Source organism: Schistocerca gregaria, chromosome 1, assembly GCF_023897955.1.
Source record: "Schistocerca gregaria isolate iqSchGreg1 chromosome 1, iqSchGreg1.2, whole genome shotgun sequence".
NCBI lineage: Eukaryota > Metazoa > Arthropoda > Insecta > Orthoptera > Acrididae > Schistocerca > Schistocerca gregaria.
Genome location: NC_064920.1, coordinates 710,789,573 through 710,814,951, shown reverse-complemented (window position 1 = coordinate 710,814,951; position 25,379 = coordinate 710,789,573). Strand labels below are relative to the sequence as shown.

The window sequence follows — 25,379 nt, the reverse complement described above, 5'->3', positions numbered from 1 at the left end:
ATGAAAAACAAACCAAATAAATATGTAATCGAACTTCCATTTACTATGCGACTGAACACGTTTATGCTTTTAATTATAAAATTTACACAAGTAAAGCAACAACATAGACAACTGTCTTGTCTGTAATTGGAAGGCAGTGTTGACATCATTATGGCAAAGCGCACAGCATTTACATGAACAGGTTCTGCACAAGTCCTGCTGAGTTGGACTATCTGTGGCAGAATAAAATCTTGGGCACAGCCACTGTAATGAAAGCCAGGGAGGGCCTACCTAATGAAATAAAGACTGTGAAGTTTAGGGAATGGGAAATGATGTTTTGGAGGATGGAACATTTACTTCTTGTAAAATGGAAACCAATCAGGGATGTGTATTGTCTTTCAACCACATATCAAGCAAATTCAATTGTAATTAGTACCACAAGCAAAGAACAAGTATATGTAAGCCAGATGTTGTAAGAGACTGCAACGAGGGTAAAACTGGAGTAGACAGGGTTGACCAGCTATCAAGCTATTTTGCTTTCTGTTGGAAGACACTGAAATGGTGGAAGGAGGTTTTCTTTTACTTGCTTCTTTTAGCAGTCGTGAACAGTTTATTTGTGTGTGTGTGTGTGTGTGTGTGTGTGTGTGTGTGTGTGTGTGTGTGTAAAAAAAGTCTCTGGTGTGCTTCATCATCAAGGACTTAGGTAAACAGCTAGATAGTCGTGGTGGTGTGGAGGGGCTCCAGTATTCAAAAGTTGGACCATCATCAAGAGTAGACAGTTTTTGAGAGGCACTTCCCAGAAAAGATCCCAGCTACAGCATTTGAACGAAATGTAGCTTGGTGCTGTAAAGTCTGTGGGCAGATAAGGGGAAACAAAGAAACTGGGAAAATTAGTAAGAAAAGAAACGCAATGGTGGTGTAAACAGAGTGAGGTGGGTCTCTGTGTACACGACAGTTTCAAGGAGTATCATGTTCGAATAAATGCTGCTTGATAAAACAAAAACTGCATTTTTGTATTGAATTTTTATTGTATGCTTATATTTATTTCAATAAAATATGGTCTTCTGAACATGCTTATTTCTTGAAAATATTGGAAGTTAAGTTTTTATTTTCTGGAAAAGTGTTCCACTTTCAAAACTGTAGAGAAAATACCATTTACTTTCAGGAAAAAATGAATAAAAACATTAGAACAAGGAAGGTCCAACCTTTAATGTAAACAGTTTTTATATTTTTTCACGACTTCTTTAAACAAAAATCTAGAAAATTAGTTGAGAAGTGTCAGTTCACAGAGACAAAATTTGTGTACATGGCTCAGTGTGGAAAACTTTAAAAATAACAAGCCTTTTACGGTAACAGAAGAGAAAAGGCTATTACATTAAGGTCTTCCTACTGTAGACGTCACCTCACGGGAGAAGCGAGCAGACTATGTTAGTAAGCTTATTAGAGAAAGGCAGACTACAGATGGTGTTATAAATTAGAATGACCAACTAATGATTTCTCTTGACAATGATGATGATGTGGTGGTGGTGGTGGTGGTGGTGATGATGAAGACGAGTTTTGGCAGTGATCTGGATGATAGTGGTGATGGGGAACTGGATGCAATTGTGTCATAGTCACCACAAATTTGCTTATTGTCCAGAGCATGTTTCAAGAATTAATTCTTTTACTCTGCAACAGAGTATATGCCTAACTGTTTATTTCATTCCACAACTGTCAATAGCATGTTAGGTTTAATTTATGTTATGAGGTTTTATATGCAGCTATTTTGTCCTATTTTTCCCTGTAGTAGTTTTCTCCACAGTCAGAACACGTATTTTGTTACACTTACATATACATTGTGTTGTGACAAGCTGTGTACATGGTGACTATATCCTACATTTACAAAACAAACATGGGAACTATCAGTTGTGGGTGTGTGCAGTGAAAGGTATTGTAGCCTCAACTGCACAACTGCAGTGTAGCCAATTACAACTGAGCTGTCAAATGATACATTCAATGACTTGGGTATAATCACGTAATTGTTAAGCACTGTGGATTTGTTGACACAGCAATTGCAATGTTTTATTCTCAGATGCATGAAGCTTTATCTATGACTGACACTTGTGCGGTAACTACTTTATGTATGCACACTTACTCCGTAGTATACCACCGCACCTACTGTTTTTATTTCAGTCGTGGTAATCAATTGAAATATCACAAGATGAAATACTGCTGTCCTAGATTCCTACTCAAAAGGTGATGGAATATCCCATCCGCAAAGAAAACTCCAAGAAACACAATTCCAGATTTGTTTGTGAAATGCTGTGCTGTATCGGACAGTTGCAGAAACTGATCTTGCACAAAAGTGCATAGTTTCCACTGACCCATGACAGTCTAGCCAAGTGTGTAAGTTATATGACTCGAATGCCTTAACTGTGTGCCACTCATTGAGATCTTTATACTTTTTGTTTCTGTGCGCTACTGTGATACTCTCAAGTACTTCAGTGAGGTAAACTGAAATAACAGTACAAGACATTGAAAACAGCAAAAATCTTCTCTTTCATCCTTAAAACCACGCACAGGTGCTACTCAATCAAGTAGGGTTGGCCATCAATTGAAAGCATTCTACCCTCTTACTGGAGCTAGCTAATAAGGTAAAAAGTTCAACATATTTACACTGGGATAGGCACACAATGTGATAATAGGGATTAATGGCTTCTAATGCTGGTAAGAAAACAACTTTATAAGAATTACGTAAAGTAGTAATGAAACCTCAAATATTTTAGATTTCAAAGCCCTGCAATGATACTGAAAATTTGGGGTATAATAGGGTATGAGATAGGCACAAACAGAACCATATGCATTGTTTTAAATGGTGATAAACAAATGTGCAGCCATGAATTGCTGACAGAACACTAAACACTGGTAATCAAATGAAACAACACTTGTTAGTATGAAATTTGTGTGTGTGTGTGTGTGTGTTTTACATTACGAGTTTCTGGAGGAACCTGTGGGACTGCCTCTAGTGGACACAGGTTCCTTTCACTGTGACTGGAGACAATGCCACAAGTTTCTTCAAAAAATCTTAACACACACACACACACACACACACACACACACACACACACACACACACACACACGTCATACTAACATATGTAAATCCACCAGATGCTGAAGGTTTAAACCCTTGGAATGCATTGTGGAGATAAATGAACAGTGACTAGTAACAGTAAACTTGCTGTTTCATTTAATGTCAGTAACAGTCACAGTATAGCCTAACCTAAAATGTTTGGAAAAAAATTATACTGAGCAAATAGTCCATGGCCTTTTTCTTTCTTTTCTTTAACCCCTTCGGTGGGCACGCCTGTGGCAGATAGCCGCAAGACTTAGTTTTCTATTAGTATCACAGATAGCGTTACAGTTGCGTCCACATCCAGATACGTATCTGTTGTTCTCAACAGATGTCACCTCTTACTACATTTGCGCTATTCATGCTTTCAGCAGTTTGGTCGCTATTGTTGTTTGAAATGTGAGTGTCGCGTTTGCCGCTACGCTCCTTGTGATGTAAGTATTTTCTATACTTGGGTGTTTCTTTCACCTCAAGGTAATCCCTCTTGTATATTAGTACAGTAGAGCATTGATTATCCGAATTAATTGGGGGACACGGGTGTTCAGAAAACTAGTTTGTTCGGAAAATCGAACTGTACAGTAAATTTATTCATAAAAACAGGAATCTCTTTTAGTATTACAAAGGCAACTTCAGTAGGAATATATAGTATGTGGCACAGTTTATTAAACAAAAATATATACATATTACATACACATTTTGCGTGAACAATACATACAGTATACAAAATTAAGGTTTAAAAAAAATCCTTTATTTTGGTCTGTCTAAGCAAGCCTACACGCTTACGAGCAGCTAAGTCACATACTTTTTTCATTACAGATATCTGAAACTGGTCACTTTCATGTTGGGCTTCAAACCATCGCAAGGCAGTATCTAAACAAGTGAACACCTCAGAAGCTGTTGGTATACTTTCATCTTCACTTTCTGGAGCACTGATTGATGAGATGCTGGCGGCACCATCTTTATCAGTGACGACTTTTACAATCTCGCTGTCCTGGATCTGCATCATCGATTCATGAACGTCTTCTTCATCACATTCGTGGCAATCTATTTCTTTTAGCATACCGAGAATTCGGCCTTGTGAAGGCCCCATTAGAAGCAATGTTCCGCCAGCGGTGGCCCAGTGCGGCGACTACTGTGGGAAACTTGGTTTGGGAGTGAGGGGGATGATGGACGGTAGGGTGGGAGAGTAACAGGTGCAAGCGAGTAGACAGTTCAGTTAAGCGGTCGTTTGGTTGACCGACGTTCAGATAATCGACGCTCTACTGTATGTAATGAATATTCGAATCGAATCAAGGTTCCCACATGCAATTTTCATTACTTTTCACAGTCTTGGATATTGATTTGCTGCAATATATTACTTTTACAAAAACATGTTTCATTAGCTCTCATAAAAACGTGGAAATAGAGAAAAAAGAAGGCATTTGTCAGGCACCGTCTAATTGTACATCCTGAGAAAGTACTGCAAGAATTGACAGAAGAAGAATTACAAGAATTGTCAGATTCATGTGAATCTAAGTCGGAAGGGGAAGTTACTGAAGAAGAAAACCTCAGCAGTGACTCTGAACAATCAACAGAGGAAAGAGATGACCAGCTGGTTGAAGATGGGAGAAAATACTATGGTCATAGATACATAAAGCAAAACTTTGCCCAAAATATTTAAAGTTCTTCGAATCATTGTCTTCAAGACCTGAAGTTAGGAGTTATGTTTATAATTTTCACATAAGCAAATTACAATTTGATATTCATAATAGAAAATGGATTTTGTGTGTGTGTGTGTGTGTGTGTGTGTGTGTGTGTGTGTGTGTGTGTGTGTGTGTGTGTGTGTGTGTGTGTGGAGGGCAGGGTTGAATGGCTGGGGACCAACACATCATGAAGTACCTCGGAGATCTGTCCTCAATTCCCTGCTGTTTCTCAAATATTTATATTTACATTTGTCTTGCGTAACAGGCAGTTCACTGTGTTTGCTGATTGTACTAGAATTTTGTTACACAATTATCTTCAGCCAGTCCACAGGCTTATTCCAAATAACTTCAGTCCACACTTCAAACCTGAATCAAAATAAATTTACTGACAACAAACTTGGGAATACCTCCCTACATTCAGGTGCATTCTGACCACAAAACCCACCACCACATATGACAGTCATCAGATACAAGTAGGATACTGTTTCTAAATTCCTGTGTGTCGCTACACTTTTTCCCTTCTTAGTTTCCCAGTTCCAGTTGAATGTGGATCAAATGTTTACTCAACTAAATCTGCAAAAAGTAAATTATGGCAGCAATTTAATTTATGCCATAAAGTTACACACAATGTGATGCTGACCTAGAATTTATGTGGTCATGGTATAAACTGCCACAAAGTAGAAAAATCCTGTAACTATAAAAAAAATCAATTTGCAGTTGTCGATGCTGGTATTGTCAAACTTTAAGTAGTTACAGAGAGAAATGCCATGCACAGGAGGAAAAGTAAAAAATTAAGTTACATTTGTCATCCCATGCTAAGGTGCACAATAAGAATAGTGCACTGTCAGAAGAGAGCATGTGTTCTGAGTTTCCTGTAGAGACAGTTGTGCTGTGGTACGGTTAAAAGGCATTTCACAAAAAGCGATAAAACAATGTAGCAACTGGAAACTTACTCCAATTTTAAAATATGTGAGACAGTAAAATTCTTGGGGGCAAAATGTCAGAATTGCACACACATTCACCATGAAATTCAGTTGGCATAGGGATCAACTGCAAAGTCAGATCCAGGCATAGTAAAATGGTGCCAACAATTTGATCACAGCTACACAGACATGGGTGATGCTGATTGGGGAAAAAAGGTCATCAATATTGAACACAGACAACAATGTCCAAGAAATCGGTGAACTGGTTTGCAAAAATCACATTTTCTGAAGACGACGACATTCACACAAGAATTCTTCAGTGGCTCAATGACCAAGATGCAAATATCAATCATCGATGAACGACTGTTGTTTAAAGAGAATTTGTGAATACGCTGAAAAAAATAGTGTCATGTGCCTGTGTCAATTTGGAGTTCAGTGCAGCATTTAATAATAGTTTCTTGGCCAGCCATAATAATGCACATCTTATTTTTGAAGTACCCTCATACTACTTTTGATATAATGATTAATCATTTATATTTGTGAATAACAATTCATTAAAGGAAAAAGAGGAAACATAACAGTTCTCTCAAAGAGAATTAGGAACAATTTGTTTGTAAGTGACGCACATTTGATTCTTAGCAGTTCTCATATGATTTTCTAGTTTACAAATAGCAATAACAAAGCATTATGAATTCAAGCCAGAGAACTAACATCTTGGCAGCAGATTCATTTACAACAGAGCACACATCCTCTTCTGAAATGTGATATTTTCCGACTACCTGTACATCATCTCCTAAAAAATAATGTGAATTATCAGCTAAACCAATACTCCTCTACATTGACACTCTATAAACTACACACAAGCACCTGCCAGAGGGTTCATTGAACCACATTCACAATAATTCTCTATTATTTCATTCCCGAACAGCACACAGATAAAACGCACATCTATATCTTTCCATGTGCGCTCTGATTTCCCTTATTTTATTTTGGTGATCGCTTCTTCCTATGTAGGTCAGCATCAACAAAAAAATTTCACATTTGGAGGAGAAAGACGGTAATTGAAATTTAGTCAGAAGATCCTGCCGCAATGAGAAACACCTTTGTTTTAATTGCTTGTGTGTGTAGTGCTGCTTGTGGGGCCACTCAGGGACAGGGAGGATGTATGGGTCAGGTTTTCATCTAGGTCTATAGCAAGAATGTGAGCTATAAAGCAAGGGGTTACGAGCAGTAGTGGAGTAAGGGTGGACAAGGATATTATACAGAATCAGTGGGATGCAGACTACAACAGAGTGGAAGGGGTGGCAAGGATATTGGGTGGTGGGAATGGGGGACATAGTAGGTGACTGAAGAGAGAATGCACAGGATATCAGTTTCTGTACATGGTTAGGAGGCCAGTTTCGGTCTGTGAGGGCCTCGGTGAGACCTTTGATATATTTGGAGAGGGACTGTTTGTCACTACAAATGCAATGGCCACAGGTGGCTGGGATGTATGAAGTGACTTCTTGGTATGAAATAAATGGCAGCTGTCAAAGTGGAGGTTTTCCTTGTGGTTGATAGGGTTGAGACAAATATTGGTACTGATGTAGCTATCTCTGAAATAGAAGTCTACATTGAAGTTGGTGCCTTATTGTGTTGAGGAGGACCAAGTGAAGTGAATGGCACAGAAGGCATTGAGATTCCGAAGGAATGTGGATAAGGTGTCCTTTCCCTCAGCCCAGATCATAAAGATGTCAAATTATTTGAATCACCAGGAGAGGGGTTTGGGATTCTGAGTGGCTACGAGGGAGTGCTCTAGGTGGTCCATGAATATGTTGCCGTAAGATGGTGCCATGTGGGTGCCCATTGTTGTAGCATAGATTTGTGTGGAAGCAACGCCTTCACAAGTGAATTAATTGTGGGAGAGGATGTAGTAGGTCTGGAGTCAGCTAGGCAGTAAGAAAGGTGAGACCATGGACACGGGGAAGTTTGTGCAGAGGGACATGGAATAAATTGTGGTGAGTACGATGCTATGCACTAAAGGGAAACAGACTGTGGAGACCAAGTGGAGGAAATCGTTGGTGTATTTTATATAGGAGGCTAGGTTATGGGCAATACACTGAAAGTGTTTGTCCACGAGAGCACAGATCTTCTCAGTGGGGGGTACACCAACTGGTTACAATGTAACATCCTTGGTGGTTGGGTATAACTACTTTAGGGAGCATTAAGAACGTTGGAGTGCGGGTAATGGTAGGAGTGAGGAGTAAGACTGACTCGGGGGAGAGGTCCTGGGAAGGGTCTAAGGAACAGAGACGAGTCTGGAGATCCTGTTGGATTTCTGGAATGGGGTCATTGTCGCAGGCTTTGTAGGAGGATATATCTAACAGCTGAAGGAATCCTTCTACAAGGTAATCCCTGTGGTTCCAAACCACATTGGTTGAAGCTTTTGTCAACAAGGGGATATAAGGTCGGCATCAATTTATAGTTGGTGGCTTTAGGTTCTTTCTGTAGGTGTAAGATTAGCTTCCATGTTGAGGGATTTAGGTAATGATGGTGAGTCAAGGTTTGGGGTTAAGAAACTTTGGACTTTAACATTGGCTTTGGATTGCATTGCTTAGTACAGTTTGCAGTGGGAAAGTGTTTCCACTGTAGAGACTGGAATGAGGAGAGAATGTCTTTAACAAGTCCAGTATGATTGAATATGGGAATGGGATAAAAGATAAGGCCTTTAGAATGGACTGATACTTCTGTAGGAGTAAGTCTTTTGGTCATAACTGTGTTTTGGGTCTGTTTAGGTACCGGATTCTCTATGGTGGTGGGAGAGTGTTTCTGAGAGTGTGATACATGTAATAAGGCTATTGTAAAGGTGGACAGTGGTAGACCAAGGTGGGAATAGGTTGGAATAGGTGGTGAACAGTTTGGAGACACTTTTTAGATGGTGATGTGCATGCTGCTTTAGTTTCTCAAGAGTTTCAGTGTGAGAGATGAGATAAAGGAATTTGGGATTTCACAACAGAAGAAGTGTACGTATTTAATATATTCTTATGGATTCAGATGGATGTTGTATTAAAGCATGTAAACAAGCTACATTTTGAAACCTACCTCTAGACATGCCACCATTGTTGAAATTACCACGCATCATTTTTGGTGGTGGCCCATCAAAACCAAATGTGTGACCACGAGGTGGTCTTCTGGAAGGCATCCTGGAAAAAAGAAAAATAATTACTAAGGCTTTTCCTCTGCATAACATTAGGCTTGTGTCTTGTTAAGAGTACATTCCACATGAACCCAGAATTCTAGTTTACAATATGAGCCAATGAAGACATTGTTGGTAAGTACTTTTCACAGTCTTGGATATTGGTTTGCTACAATATATTACTTTTACAAGATTCTGTCCAACACAGTGATAGATATAGGAACAATTTCATTAATACTGTAGGGTCTATGCTCCATATCACATATGGCAAATGATATTGAGGAGCCTTTTCTGAAATAGTGTTCAGTTTCTCTTAATCCTTTTGTTAAATTTGCCTTCGGCCATCATATTTAACTGATTTGGTTGAGCTTAAAATTTTTTGCAACACACTAAACACCACAAACATCTAGATGGCAAGTACAGTACCGTAATTTAGGCAGAGAGAACTAACGAACTGCTACAAATGATGTGAAATGCAATTGGATACAGTGTTAAGTGTTACCTGTGATGTAAACATTCAGCTTCCAGAGTGCCCAGACATCCATGTAAAATAGCAGTACATTGTGAATTAAAATGCGATATTGTGATTATTGCCCAGTTTATTAGAAACCCTCAATTAAGTATTGCACAAGATGGGCATTATACACAGTGGATTTCGAAATGTTTTAGTTTACTACAAACTTTCGGGAAGAGAGCAAATGTAATGGAATTTACAGCTGACTAACAATGAATCAACTAGTATGGTTAACCATCAAAAGCGCTGATCCTCAATTTTGACTGTTACAACACAGAACTGGACACATCACATCGCATCACATCACATCCGGAATGGTTGCCCTCATACTAGGTATCAAAGAACAATAGTTGGAAGGGGGAAAGGATGTGCACAGCAAGTTTTAAAGGGAAAAACTATTACCATGATACCATGACTGATTTTGGGCATTGCCAGTGTCAACAGTATGCATCCAACAAACTGTATAATGCAATGGGAAATTACATATTTTTGACAACTATTACAATGATCTTCCAAACAGGCATGGTTGTTTCATGGATAAGCTGAAGATCTAGTGGGCAATACAAGTTTTGCTTTACAATACAGGATTTTAAAATAAGGTGTGGGAGACAGTGAACATCAGAATCTTAAAACTGTATTACAGAATCAGAAAAGTGAAATCACATCTTTTACTCTGTTCACTGCAAAATATTGCATGAAGACGAACTCGAATTTTTTCCTTTAATTATCCATGAATACAAGCTGACACGTCTGTGTCTGAAGCAAGAAAAAATAGGATAAACATACCCGCCAGTTGACACTTGATCCATGTTGTGACGACCAGCATTCATCCTACACAGCTGCTTAAGTACATTCATCACCTTCTCATCAAGTGGTGACAATTCTGTGATTGTTTCTGGATCTTTAGCAGCTCTTACCACTAGGGCTTCCAATGCCGGCCGCAGTGCAACAATTGCAGCAGCTATCTCTGGTTTTATCTTCAAATTAATCCTAGAACAGAGACAAAAAGGAAAAACTATACTCAATATATAAAGAGCAATCAATCACAGACCTGCTACATTACAGTAATAGTATCTTAGCAATTCAACTGTAACTCAAGAATTTCCCAAACTGGCATTATGTTCTCTTTGAACAATAGACAGTAACAAACGGCAAAATGTGGACTCACTTGAGTGTACTATGGAATGAATACAGCATTGTAACATCAATCCTGGAAAAGCACAATTTTAACCCTCTGGCTGCTACCGCATTCCATAGTGAGCACAGCTTTACTACCACCTTATACTTCTACCTGCGACAAGCGGCTGCTATCTGTGTATTTGTTTAGCTTCACTGTGTAGCCTTACCCATCCTTAACATTCTTGGAGCGCTGCGTGTGACGACTTCATCTGCTGCTCTCAGTCCCACCACCCCCACAGAAAATAGTTACGCTGACAAGTTTTTGTTTCACTTTAAATCTGTTCTAAAAATGAATTACTGCGTAGACAAGTGCACAGTCATGTAAATATTGTTTCACGATCACGATTTACATCTTTCCAGGAGTCTTTAGTACAATTTTAGAAGCCTATGACAATAGCAAGTTGCCACTCTGGAATCACCTCAGTAAATTAAAGGGTTCTTTAATAGTTACTCTTCCATTATAACTGCTGTCTTCCATATATTCATAACCATAACAACTCAAGGGAAGGCTGAATCATCTGTGTTATAGCTCTCATATGCTGATAGTAGTTGGAAAAGGTAGTAATAACTTTTTTTGCTCCAAGTTTGTTGATTCTGTTTGTGAGACGTCTTTGATAATTTCATGTATTTGTTTCGTATACAATAACCAACTGAACCTTTGGTCACAGGAGGTCAGATTGCCAAATGATCTAATGATAAGTGGTGTGAAATGATAATGCTGTTCTGCGTGCGCAGCACAACCGTGTCATTCAAACTGTCAGTGAAGCGCCGGAGCAGACATATTGGCTGCTATGAAATACTTATCATCTGATTTTAAAGAAATTATTTGGTGAAAAAATTGGTTCTTCCACATCTTACAGCTTGATATCTTTGCTCGATGAGTCACAGGATTTTTTTTTTTTTTTTTTTTTCATTTTCCATTATGTTTTTGTGCTGCATCAAATTAAGTGAAGCAGTGCACAAAACTTAAAGAATTTTGCAGTGACGAAAACATGCATAGACTGTACATGTGGTTCATTTTAGGTCATCCACTGTTGTGTATGAAATGTTGACAACATATAAAGAGTGTATTGAAAGCTGAGAGCAGAGCAATATCTAACACCGATCTCAAAATTTACTTTTATATATATGGGAGGGTTGCATGCAGTGCACATAGTGTTCTGGCCAAAGATAACAAAATAAGGCTTTTTGCAAATGATAGCACACAATGAGGTGTGTATTTTGCCATATGATTAATATTCTTAACTTTTTGATTTATCAAGATATGGAAGTAACTATTGATTTCTTCATGGAAAGGTATTTCTTTTAACATCATTGTGTTTCTACATTCCACTTCTCAACTGTACCAGCAACAACCTTTGATCATCCTTATTATTTTACCAGAATACCATATAGTCTCCGGATTAGACTTCCACACGCCTAAGTACTTCAGAGCAAGCATTTGCATAATTTCAACAAAGTATGGATGAAATTTGTACATGGCCTTCAAAATCTGTATCACAATGGTCACTGATTTAACTACATGCAGCTACTCTCAATGGTAAAAATCTGGTAAAGTTTCTCTTATTTCCTTCACAAAAGTTTTCTTAAAAACCTATCAGAGTGTTGTTTCAATCCTATGACAGCTTTCTTGGGTCTGTCTTTCTATTCCATTAGATTATACATGGCCAGAATACTGTTACCGGGTGTCTGAAATTATGGAGGGTTTTAGGCAGATAAAGGTGGTATGTGCCTCTGCGACACAGCATGTCAGTGCACGATAGGTATGAGTGTCACCTCAAGTGGGCTGTGTGGGTAGTTGTAAAGAATGCAACACAAGACGTGAAGAGCGCACCATCATATGGTGAATAGATTTTGTATCAATAATGATGACTGAAGAGATGACTGCTTGGTGGGAAAGATGGCTAATTGATCTTAAATAACTATTCATGACGAAGACATGTACAGATCCATATAAGCTATTGAAAACTCAAATATATAATTTTAAAGATTTTTCATGCATTGGTCTATTTTGTGCTACAATAACTATGAATATCATCAGTGATAGAGAAATTAACAAAACAGTGGTCTATTTTGTGCTACAATAACTATGAATATCATCAGTGATAGAGAAATTAACAAAACAGTGGCACTGATATTTCTCAGTAATGTCATGAGCAGGGACCAGAAAATTCAGCATTATTTTTGGTAAAATGTGTGAGTATTTTTTGCGAAATTTGCATAAATTTTTGTTGAAACACACACTATTTTTATCGTTAATGATTAGAAGCGCAAATTTCAAAGATTGTCACACTATGCGAGTGACGAAAGACGCCTTAGCTCCTTGAAATTGGCTGTTAAAGAAAAGTGCTGAGTGGGAGCTTTTGACTGATACTTCAACAGCTTCTTTTAGCCCGAAATGATCTTTGCATTTTTGTGCAGCTGCATTTACGCTTTCAACAAATCATTGTTCTGAATTTTCCCATTGCTGAACCAAATATATGCCTGATTTAAGATGTTTCTGGTCATCATTTGTCTTTTCCTACCCAATCCAATGATCACAGAATCAGCAAAATATCAATTTTAACCTTTTTTGGGCATTTGTTGTTGTGCGATCTATGCTCGACAGCCTACAGGCACAACTGGAAAGGCACTTGGTGTAGAAGTAGAACCTAAAGTGACTATTAAACAATGGAAAATCCAGGATGGAATAATGACAATCTTATGAGAAGGGACAGATAGACTACACACACACACACACACACACACACACACACACACGTGGGTGCACATACGACCACACACTCTGCCACACACTCTGGCCACTGAAACAGGTGTGTTGTGGTGTGTGTGTGTGTGTGTGTGTGTGTGTGTGTGTGTGTGTGTGTGTGTGTGTGTGTGGGGGGGGGGGGGGGGGGGGGGGGGCACGCACCCGCTATTTCAGGAGGAGGCCTTTTGGATTAAAATTTAATTTTTTATGAGTCCTTTTGTTGTGTCTATCTGCGACTCAACATATCCACTATGTCTACAGTGATTCTTGCAATTTTAGGGAAAGAACTTTGTGTTTCAAATCGTTACAGCACAGAGTGCTATATAGTAGCAGACAGTTGCAAGTAGGCGTTTGCCCATCAGAGGAGTGAGGAGCAGTGTGGTGAAACAAGTCATGCTTCCCTTTCGCAGAGCACCTACCTTCAACTGTGTCCTAAGAAATCAGAACTGACACACTTTCATATGAATCACTATTTTCCGTTGTTTTATGGTCATAACCAAAATTCATGAAGGCTCAGGATGTCTCGTCAGTCATTTCAAAATAAGAAAAGAGAACAATGTGAAACATGCAACACAAAGCATTCAGGAATCTAGTGGCACTCTAGACAACCCTAGTTCAAAACATTCCCCATGTTAGACGTATCCAAATTATACCAACTTTTTAATTGTAGATAACAGATGTACGTGTTTCTTTGTTATAAAATGCACGGTCCCACAGATGAGTACTACTTCTATCGCATTGTGAGAATCTTAAATAGATCATTCAACCACCCACAATTGGTGTGGCACTATCAGAGCTTCGAATGCACAGATGTGTCACTGTGTTCATACACTTTTCATTTTGCAAACAGGTTATTATGCACTTTATTTTTCCAAACTGGGCGAACCAGTACCAGTAATAAACAATTGGTTACACTTTCAATATTTCTAAGCAGAAAATAACGCTATTTTTATCTCTGAAAAAATTGTTCATCTGGATTCAATTTGCTGTGTATCACGTATTTCATATTTTCATATTTTGAGGCAGAATTCGCATCCCTTTTGCATTTATTGCAAAATGTGAATTTTTCTGGTCCTTAGTCATGAGGTATGACAAATAAGGTATTAGGAGTGCTCTCACATAAAGCTACTATTGTTGTCAGTAAAACTAATTAATTAGTCTAGAATTAATATGCTTGCAAGTAAAATCACAGCAGCACAACACAGACTTCCACAATTCCTATATGAAACTATAATACTGTATGTCTAACTCTAGTTAAATAGTGCTGGAACCATTTTGTACAAATCAAGCTCTAATGTTACAAGACATAAGGATGTCACACTTATTAGGAACAAAGGAAGAAACAACGCAGAATGACATTACATACATTTGATGTTTTTTTTTCGAGCTTCTTATTTAACATACTAATACTTGCCGAAAGGAGTACAACATGTATTACTTGTTTTACAAAAATGTACTGAGCTACAAGAAATAATTCTGTACCTCAGATGTAAAATAAAGAGGCAAAGTTCAATTTCTACAATTTTGACTTAAAAGCGTATTTTATATATAAAGACACTGCTTAATTTATGGAAAATGGGCATCAGTCCTGCACTAGCTCATGTATGATTTACAGAGTGTTAAGAGAGTACATGTCTAAATTGGCCATGGCTGGAGCAGGACCAGTTTTACTTTTAACAAATGAAGTAATATCTGACTATTAAAAATATATTTTTTACATCAAATCTGAAGAAGTAGGACTTGTGGCACTTGACTTCTCAGGTAATGGCTTCTGATTGGGCTAAAATTTTGACTGGCCAGTTACAACCTGAGTGAACTGATGAGGTTTGTCATTGTAAATAGTAACAGGTGGAGGATAACACTTATGATAGTTCAGTTTTCACAGTTTTATGGCATCCTACTTATCCCTTTGCTCAGTGGACCTGCTTCAAACATATAGCCACCACAGGCAGTTTCCTAGAATGAAAAATAGTTATTCCTTTTCCTTCACACCATCAACAAATTTTGAGCACTTCACCGTCAAAGGGACCAATGACCAAACAGTTTGGTCCTGCAGAACAATAGTAGTCATTTAATGGTGTGAAATCTGTAGGTATGAATGGCGCTTTGGCAGTACAGCGATTCATTTAATTATGCAGCGCATTGAGAATACTCGGAGAAAGAGTGGTTTGTTTATTACAGACTAAGAAAAGTTTGCATCAGACAACATGAACTTATGATTCTTTGGAGCAAAGTTGGAATTATAAGTTTTGGGCAGCTCGCCACTGGACTGATTATTTTTGTGAGTAATTTTGTGTGAGGATATTTTAATTTTATTATTAATTAATTAGTGTTACAAACTTGATTCATTTTTAATGCATTGGCCATTGGAATTGTTACAAAACTTTAGAGGGGACTTTCTGAACTATGATACAAGACTTGATTTACAGGGTTTTATGATCTGCTATGTGACAAAGCAGTCATATTTCTAAGTTACTTATATGAGAGACTGAACTATTTCATTGTCATCATTCCTAAGTCAGGAAGTTGGCATTCACTTTTGGTGACATAAACTGTTTATAATTTCAACTTCAGCATCAAATTTACGGAAATTGACATGTAGTCATCCCTCAACCTAATGATGAGCTTACATTAGTCAATCATTATCATCTGCCGGTGTATCCAGTATAGTTCTGTGCAGTCATCAATAAAGCCAAGCCTTGTTAGACAAAGACACGGAATCGTATATATTCCAAGACTTACCAAGCGGGAAAGCGCCGGCAGACAGGCACATGAACAAAACACACACACACACAGAATTACGAGCTTTCGCAACTGGCAGTTGCTTCGTCAGGAAAGAGGGAAGGAGAGGGAAAAATGAAAGGATGTGGGTTTTAAGGGAGAGGGTAAGGAGTCATTCCAATCCCGGGAGCGGAAAGACTTCCCTTAGGGGAAAAAAAGGACAGGTGTACACTCGCGCGCGCGCGCACACACACACACACACACACACACACACACACACACACACACACACACACACACACACACACACATATATATATCCATCTGCACATACACAGACACAAGCAGACATATTTAAAGGCAAAGAGTAAGGGCAGAGATGTCAGTCGAGGCGGAAGTACAGAGGCAAAGAAGTTGTTGAAAGACAGGTGAGGTACGAGCGGCGGCAACTTGAAATTAGCGGAGGTTGAGGCCTGGCGGATATCGAGAAGAGAGGATATACTGAAGGGCGAGTTCCCATCTCTGGAGTTCGCATAGGTTGGTGTTGGTGGGAAGTATCCAGATAACTCGGACGGTGTAACACTGTGCCAAGATGTGCTGGCCGTGCATCAAGGCATGTTTAGCCACAGGGTGATCCTCATTACCAACAAACACTGTCTGCCTGTGTCCATTCATGCGAATGGACAGTTTGTTGCTGGTCATTCCCACATAGAAAGCATCACAGTGCAGGCAGGTCAGTTGGTAAATCACGTGGGTGCTTTCACATGTGGCTCTCCCTTTGATCGTGTACACCTTCCGGGTTACAGGACTGGAGTAGGTGGTGGTGGGAGGGTGCATAGGACAGGTTTTACACCGGGGGCGGTTGCAAGGGTAGGAGCCAGAGGGTAGGGGAGGTGGTTTGGGGATTTCATAGGGATGAACCAAGAGGTTACGAAGGTTAGGTGGACGGCGGGAAGACACTCTTGGTGGAGTGGGGAGGATTTCATGAAGGATGGATCTCATTTCGGGGCAGGATTTTAGGAAGTCGTATCCCTGCTGGAGAGCCACATTCAAGGTCTGATCCAGTCCCGGGAAGTATTCTGTTACAAGTGGGGCACTTTTGGGGTTCTTCTGTGAGAGGTTCTGGGTTTGAGGGGATGAGGAAGTGGCTCTGGTTATCTGCTTCTGTACCAGGTTGGGAGGGTAGTTGCAGGATGCGAAAGCTGTTTTCAGGTTGTTGGTGTAATGGTCGAGGGATTCAGGACTGGAGCAGATTCGTTTGCCACGAAGGCCTAGACTGTAGGGAAGGGACCGTTTGATATGGAATGGGTGGCAGCTGTCATAATGGAGGTACTGTTGCTTGTTGGTGGGTTTGATGTGGACGGATGTGTGCAGCTGGCCATTGGACAGATGGAGGTCAACGTCTAGGAAAGTGGCATGGGATTTGGAGCAAGACCAGGTGAATCTGATGGAACCAAAGGAGTTGAGGTTGGAGAGGAAATTCTGGAGTTGTTCTTCACTGAGTCCAGATCATGAAGATGTCATCAATAAATCTGTACCAAACTTTGGGTTGGCAGGCTTGGGTAACCAAGAAGGCTTCCTCTAAGCGACCCATAAATAGGTTGGCATACGAGGGGGCCATCCTGGTACCCATGGCTGTTCCCTTTAATTGTTGGTATGTCTGGCCTTCAAAAGTGAAGAAGTTGTGGGTCAGGATGAAGCTGGCTAAGGTGACGAGGAAAGAGGTTTTAGGTAGGGTGGCAGGTGATCGGCGTGAAAGGAAGTGCTCCATTGCAGCGAGGCCCTGGACGTGCGGGATATTTGTGTATAGGTCAGTGGCATCAATGGTTACAAGGATGGTTTCCGGGGGTAACAGACTGGGTACGGATTCCAGGCGTTCGAGAAAGTGGTTGGTGTCTTTGATGAAGGATGGGAGACTGCATGTAATGGGTTGAAGGTGTTGATCTACGTAGGCAGAGATACATTCTGTGGGGGCTTGGTAACCAGCTACAATGGGGCGGCCAGGATGTTTGGGTTTGTGAATTTTAGAAAGTAGGTAGAAGGTAGGAGTGCGAGGTGTCGGTGGGGTGAGGAGTTTGATGGAGTCAGGTGAAAGGTTTTGTAGGGGGCCTAAGGTTCTGAGGATTCCTTGAAGCTCCGCCTGTACATCAGGAATGGGATTACCTCGGCAAACTTTGTATATAGAGTTATCTGAAAGCTGACGCAGTCCCTCAGCCACATACTCCCGACGATCAAGTACCACGGTCGTGGAACCCTTGTCAGCCGGAAGAATGATGATGGATCGGTCAGCTTTCAGATCACGGCTGTGGTGATGTTGGGAGTAGGATTAAGGTTTTTCAAGAAAGATTGAGAGGCAAGGCTGGAAGTGAGAAATTCCTGGAAGGTTTGGAGAGGGTGATTTTGAGGAAGAGGAGGTGGGTCCCGCTGTGATGGAGGACGGAACTGTTGCAGGCAGGGTTCAATTTGGATAGTGTCTTGGGGAGTTGGATCATTAGGAGTGGGATCAGGATTGTTTTTCTTCGTGGCAAAGTGATATTTCCAGCACAGACTACGAGTGTAGGACAGTAAATCCTTGACAAGGGCAGTTTGGTTGAACCTCGGAGTGGGGCTGAAGGTGAGGCCTTTGGATAGGACAGAGGTTTCGGATTGGGAGAGGGGTTTGGAGGAAAGGTTAACTACTGAATTGGGGTGTTGTGGTTCCAGATTGTGTTGACTAGAATTTTGAGGTGTTGGGGGGAGTGGAGCTGGAAGTGGGAGATTGAGTAGATGGGAGAGTCTCTCTCTTGGAATCTTTGTTTTTAATATATTTTTCCCATGTGGAAGTTTCTTTCTATTTTATTAATGCTACAAGAAAACAGTTCCAAACAATATTTATTTTACCTTCAAGAAAAAAAAAATGTTAACATTACATACTTAATAGAAATAAATTTTGATGTCAAAGTTTAATAAACATGATTAACATCTGCACTGCAAACTGTTGTATCTTTTACTATGCAGCTGGATGTGTGCTACTGATTAAAATTATATGCCAAGCTCATCATCACCAAACTTCACAGATAAGCTTGAGAGCATCTATAAAGTTCAAAAAATAGAAGAGATGTTCTAACAGAATAGAGGTATCAAGGTGTGTTGTCAATCATATCTATATGACACAGGCACAGAATTACCTGTGATAGGATCGAATCCACAGTCAAGTAGCTGTCCAGATCACAGTTGAAATCTGTCAGGAAGTTTCACAATGATGGACACAAAACTTACCAGTTGTCTAAGCGTATGATGTTCTCGACGAATTCAACCTTTCTGGAGCCAAATAACAGCAAATGAATAGGTGTCACCATGGTCGTCTGTTTACATGAAACAGCCCTTGTTCGAATCTGCCAATTAAAAATAAGTACAATGTTATTAAATTTTATCTTCTATTTGTGCTACAAGTTCTTCCAGCAATACTGAAATTATTAAGAGAAAAGATCAGATTTGGCAACTTAAAGCAGGAAGTACCAGTTCCATTTGATGAAAAGTGCATCAAAATTTATATTTAAACAAAGTTTCCGCAAATAATGAGGCATGATTTCATTAGCACTATTTATTAAGTCTAAAGGTTTAATTGTAACATGAAGTAAAAATTCAAGTAAATTTAAACAATGGAAAATTCAGGATGGAATAGTGACAACATTATGAAAACTCAACTTATAAAGGATATGTTGAATCGCAGACACACACACACACACACACAGAAAGACTGCTATACACTTAAGTTTTCATCCAAATGGCCTCCTCCTAAAGTAGAAACACACACACACACACACACACACACACACACACACACACACACACACACACACACGAACTGTCTCTAGCTGCCAAGGCCTCAGCGACCTGAGACAGTGGCCACATGTGAGAGTTGCGCTTGCGTATTTTCAGTTTTAAAAGAAGGCCTTTTTGCCAAAAGCTTAAACATGTACCAGTCTTTTTGTTGTCCTTGTTTGCTACTCAACGTCTCCTCTACATGTTGAGTAGCAATCTATTCTTTTCATAACACTGCAAGTAGAATTATTGGTTAACTGCCTGTTTGTATTGTGTAAAGATTGAGAATGTGTTTATGAAAACCATCCCAAGGTAAAATCCAGGATGGGGTAACAGTATGGGAAGATTGCTATTCACCACATAGAGGCACAAAGAAAACAAAAATGCTATCCATTCCCTATTGTTGCTATACAATTGCTGGCATTGTAGATCCTTTATTTTTCACTATTTGGCCATACTCTATTAAAATACCAATTTCTTATATATATTTAACATATAGGAATTAAATAATACTTGGCTGTACCAATTGGTCAGTTAATCAGCACTCTCATGGAAGCAAAAGTAAATTGGACCACTCATGATGATTTGCTGATGTAATGATTGATATGCTGTAATGATTACATGCAAGAATAACTCAGATCATCTATGGTAAGGTACAATGATATTTAGAAACAAATCATTCAATGCCAGTGTACTCACTCACCTTTTCTCCAAATACAAAGAAAGGGAAAGGAAATTTCTGTTCAAAGTTGCTGCAGTTTACAGACGTCTTATGGATAAGAGCAGCTTTGGATTCAGTTGTCAGTACCTGCAAAATAAATGAGAACAATGTAATTTAATGATCATGTGAAATATAAAACAGTGCATTACAGAATCTTAATGACATGACTAGTGAGAATTTAGCACTACACTAACACTGAAAAGTATATGCAAGTCCACACTGGCTGGGAGTCCTGAAACACTATACACAAAATAATAACCTCATACCAGCATTTTTTCTTACAAAAGGAGTGAAAGACTCATTTCAATATTCTATCTCTTGTCTGTGCGTCAACAATCTGCTACATCCATAACTTAATTTCCATAATGTTTTGTTGCTATGGAAAATAATAAAACAATAACCTGGTCAACAATATAGAATCCTTGAAACTTGGTAAGAAAGCAATTAGTGCATGTCCAGACATGAAAATAAGATCACAAATAATATATTTTTAACAGCCGATGAGTGGGAAGAGTGTCCTATTTACTTACTCAAAGACCAAAAACGGAAATTTATGGGAACTAGTTGCACCCGCACCATTAATGCTGAAACTCACTATCCATGTGTACGCACCATCTCAAAAGTCATCTCTCTGAGGTACTGAGGCAGGCCCACTTATGGTACACCAAACTGCACGACTGTCTTTTACTTAAGGAAAGGGAGTAAATAATTTCATGGCTGTTTTTAACAGACATAGCACAGAAAAGATCATAATTTTCCCAGTTTCTGGTGTATGGAAAGCCAGATATCTACTGTAATAAGACTCTGTAAACAAAGTTCTGAGACTACCTGTTCTTTGTGTATATATAGAGATTTCTGAATCTCTATACATGCAAGCAGCCAATGTAGAGCTGCCTGTGCAAAAAACATGGTGTGGGCTTTTGAATATCTGCCACTTTTAACATGTCCTTGATTCTTTATTTGCAGTGCTTGAAAAGGCCACTTTCAAAGGGAATGCCAAGCATCTGAAATGAAAAATCAGGGTTTTTGGAATGATGATAATTCATGGTATCATAAGCATCATCTCTCCTTTGGGTCCACTGATGGTTATGGTGGCTTGCACAATATGCTTTCTTAGCTCTGTCATGTGTAACCAGGAGCCACTGCACAGCCTTGGTGCACCCAGGTTATGCATCAGTGTGACAGGCATCCATGGTCTAGGGGTAGCATCTTTGACTGGTAACCAAAACCTCCTGCCTCCTGGGTCATGGGTTTAACCTGCCACTGCTTAATTTTTGAATAAAAATCACCAGTAATGGTGATTTAAGACTTTTGACAAGAATTCACCCCTGTTCTACCAACAGCCTTGTCAAAGAGGGTAGAGCAGTGGACAGAGGTTCACAGCACACACTTGTCCTTGGAATGGACAACTACCCCAAAAAGGTGGAAGAGTCCACAATGATCAATGGGGTGAGAATGCAGAAGGCAATAGAAACTACTTCATTAAAGACACATAATGTCTATCTACAGTGCATGTGGCCTATAACTGAAGAAGTGTCATGATGACCTCTCCACTGGCAAAGGATTCCAGACTAGTCCCCCATTTGGATCTCCGGGAAGTGACTGCCAAGGGTGATTTGACCATGAGAAAAAGACTAAATAACCAACAAAAGGGTAACTTTCTACAAATCTGGGCATGGAATGTCGTAAGTCTGAACATGGTAGGAAAACTACAAAATCTGAAAACGGATAGGCTAGGGCTCAGTCTAGATATAGAGGTGGTCAGCAAATCGAAATGGAAAGAAGACAGGGATATCTGGTCAGGCAAGTATAAGGTAATATGAATAGCAGCAGAAAAGGTACAACATGAGGAGGATTTGTTATGAACACGAAGGCAGGGCAGAGTGTGAATTAATGTGAACAGTTCGGTGATAGGTTGTTATCATAACCAAGAGTGACGACAATAGTTCAGGTATACATGCAGATGTCTCAAATAGAGGATGAAAAGAGAGAGAAAGTATATGAAAATATCGAACAGATATTCAGCACATAGATGGAGTTGTAAATCTAATAGTCATGAGGTCTTGGAATGCAGTAGCACGGGAAATAGTAGAAGAAAGGATTATGGGAGAATATAGGTTTGGTAGCAGGAATGAGAGGAGAAAGACTAAGTGAGTTCTGCAATAAATTTCAGCTGGTAATAGCAAATATGGGAAAATTCCAGTTAGATTACTCCATGGTCAGGCAGAGTTTCTGAAGTCAGATATTGGATTGTAAGGTGTACCCAGGAGCAGATAGACTCAGGTCACAGTTTAGTAATGACGAAGAGTTGGCTGAAGATTAAGAAATTAGTCAGGTTCAAATAGCTCTGAGCACTATGGGATTGAACATCTTAGGTCATCAGTCCCCTAGAACTACTTAAACCTAACTAACCTAAGGACGTCACACACATCCATGCTCGAGGCAAAATTCGAACCTGCGACCGTAGCAGTTGCGCGGTTCCGGACTGAAGCGTCTAAAAGCGCTCTACCACCACGGCCGGCGATTAGTCAGGAAGAATCACTGCGTAAAGAAGTGGGATTTGGAAGTACTAAGAGATGAAAAGGGACACTTGAAGTGCTTGGAGATTTTAGATACTGAGATAATAAATTTTCTGTAGGTGGATCAATTTGAGACAAATAGACATCTCTAAAAAGGCAGTCACAGATATTGGAAAGAAAAACATAGGTACAAGGAAGGTAACTGCAAAGAGACCATAAGTAAAAGAAGAAATATTTCAACTGACTGATGAAAGAGGGAGGTAAAAGTGTTCAGGGAAATTCAGGAATACAGAAATACTTGAAACTTACAAATGAAATAAATAGGAAGGGCAGAGAAGCTAATGTGAAATAGCTGCATGCAAAATGTGAAGAAGAAATAAATTACAGTAGTTCAAAGGAAAAACACCTTTTGCAAGTTGCATATTAAGTTTTATTGTTTATCTTGTGCACCAAGCCTCATTTTGCATTAATAGATGAAAACGGTACATTAGAGGCCTCTATGAGGTGAGGGCTGTCAGATGAAGTGATGGAGTAGAAACAGAAGTCAACAGGGTGAGATAGGGGATCAGCATTAGACAGAATTTAATAGAGCTTTTGACAACTTACGATCAAGTAAGGCATAAGGAATATGTAACATTCCATTAGAATTTCTAAAATCATTGTGGGAAGTGGTAACAAAACAACTATTCAAGTTGGAGTGTAGAATGTATGAGACTGCCAATATACCATCAGAATTTTGGAAAAACATCACCCACAAAATTCTGAAGATTGCAAAAGCCAGCACGTGCTAGAATTATTGCACAATCAGTTTAACAGCTCACGTATCCAAGTTTCTGACAAGAATAATATATAGAAGACTGGCAAAGAAAATTGAGTATATGTTAAATGACAATCAGTTTGGTTTGAGGGAAGGTAAAAGCACCAGAGTGGCAGTTCTGATGATGTGGTTGATGATAGAAGCAAGACTAAAGAAAATTGAAGACATGTTCAGAGGATTTGTCGAGATGGAACAAGCGTTCGACAATGCAAATGGTGCAAGATGTTCAAAATTCCAAAAAAGATAGGGGAAGATACAGGGAAAGGCCGGTAATATACAATATGCACATGAACAAAGATGGAAACGATAAGACTGGAAGACCTTGGATTAAAAAGGGTGTAAACATGGATGTAACCTTTTGCTCCTACTGTTCAATCTATACATCAAAGAAGCAACAATAGAAATAAAAGTGAAAGTGGAGAGAGAGATTAAAATGCAAGGTGAAAGAACACCAATGATTCGCTGGTGACATTGCTATCCTTAGTGAATGTGAAGTAGAATTACATGACCTGTTGTATAGAATGAACAGTCTTATGAGTACAGCATATGGATTGAGAATAAATCAAAGAAAGATGAAAGCAGGCTAATGACATGTAGCAAAAAAGAGAACAGTCAGAAACTAATCAGATTTGGTGGTGGTGGTGGTTAGTGTTTAACGTTCCGTCAACAACGAGGTCTTTAGAGACGGAGTGCAAGCTCAGGCTAGGGAAGAATTGGGAAGGAAATCGGCCGTGCCCTTTCAAAGAAACCATCCCGGCATTTGCCTGAAACGATTTAGGGAAATCACGGAAAACCTAAATCAGGATGGCCGGAGACGGGATTGAACAGTTGTCCTCCCAAATGTAATCAGATTTGGGGATCACAAAGTAGACAAAGTTAAGGAATTCTGCCACCTAGGCAAAATAACATATGATGGATGGAGAAAACAACATATGATGGATGGAGTAAAGAAGGCATAAAAAGCAGACTATCACTGGCAAAAATGGCATTCCTGATCCAGTCTACTAGTATCAAACATAGGCCTCAATTTGAGGAAGAAACTTCCAAGAATGTACGTTTGGAGAACAGCATTGTATGGCAGTGAGTCTAAGTACAGGAAATCTGGAACAGAAGAGAATCAAAGCATTTGAGATGTGGTGCTACAGACAAATGTTGGAATATTAGATGGACTGGTAAGGTAAGGAATGAGGTGGTTTTCAAAGAATCGATGACAAGAAGAAGAGACAAGATGATAGGACATCTATTAAGACATCAGAGGTTAACTTCCACGGAACTAGAGGAAGCTGTAGAGGGTAACAACTGTAGATGAAACTCAGGACATTTTGCTTTCATGCCACGATGCGTCACCCCTGTTATCCATGCCATAGACAGACGTACCAGCTATGAGGTAGGTGGTCGTAATGTTCTGGTTGGTCAGTGTATGTCGTCGTTGGATTGTGCTGTCCCTTAGTACTGGTGTATGATCTCTTCAGATAATGTGGTTTT

At 39.5% G+C, this 25,379-nt stretch overlaps 1 protein-coding gene across 3 annotated transcripts in view; it reads right to left on the bottom strand.

Moving 5' to 3' along the window:
* Window positions 1-25,379, bottom strand: part of LOC126365821 (dosage compensation regulator) — a 187,832-nt gene that overhangs the window by 5,345 nt on the left and 157,108 nt on the right. For all 3 annotated transcript variants that reach the window (XM_050008431.1, XM_050008442.1, XM_050008452.1), the window contains 4 exons: window positions 20,541-20,645; window positions 19,292-19,407; window positions 10,171-10,374; window positions 8,777-8,877 (listed from right to left, as the gene is read on the bottom strand). In XM_050008431.1, coding sequence (XP_049864388.1) covers window positions 8,777-8,877; window positions 10,171-10,374; window positions 19,292-19,407; window positions 20,541-20,645 — 526 coding nt within the window. The remainder of the gene's footprint in view (window positions 1-8,776; window positions 8,878-10,170; window positions 10,375-19,291; window positions 19,408-20,540; window positions 20,646-25,379) is intronic.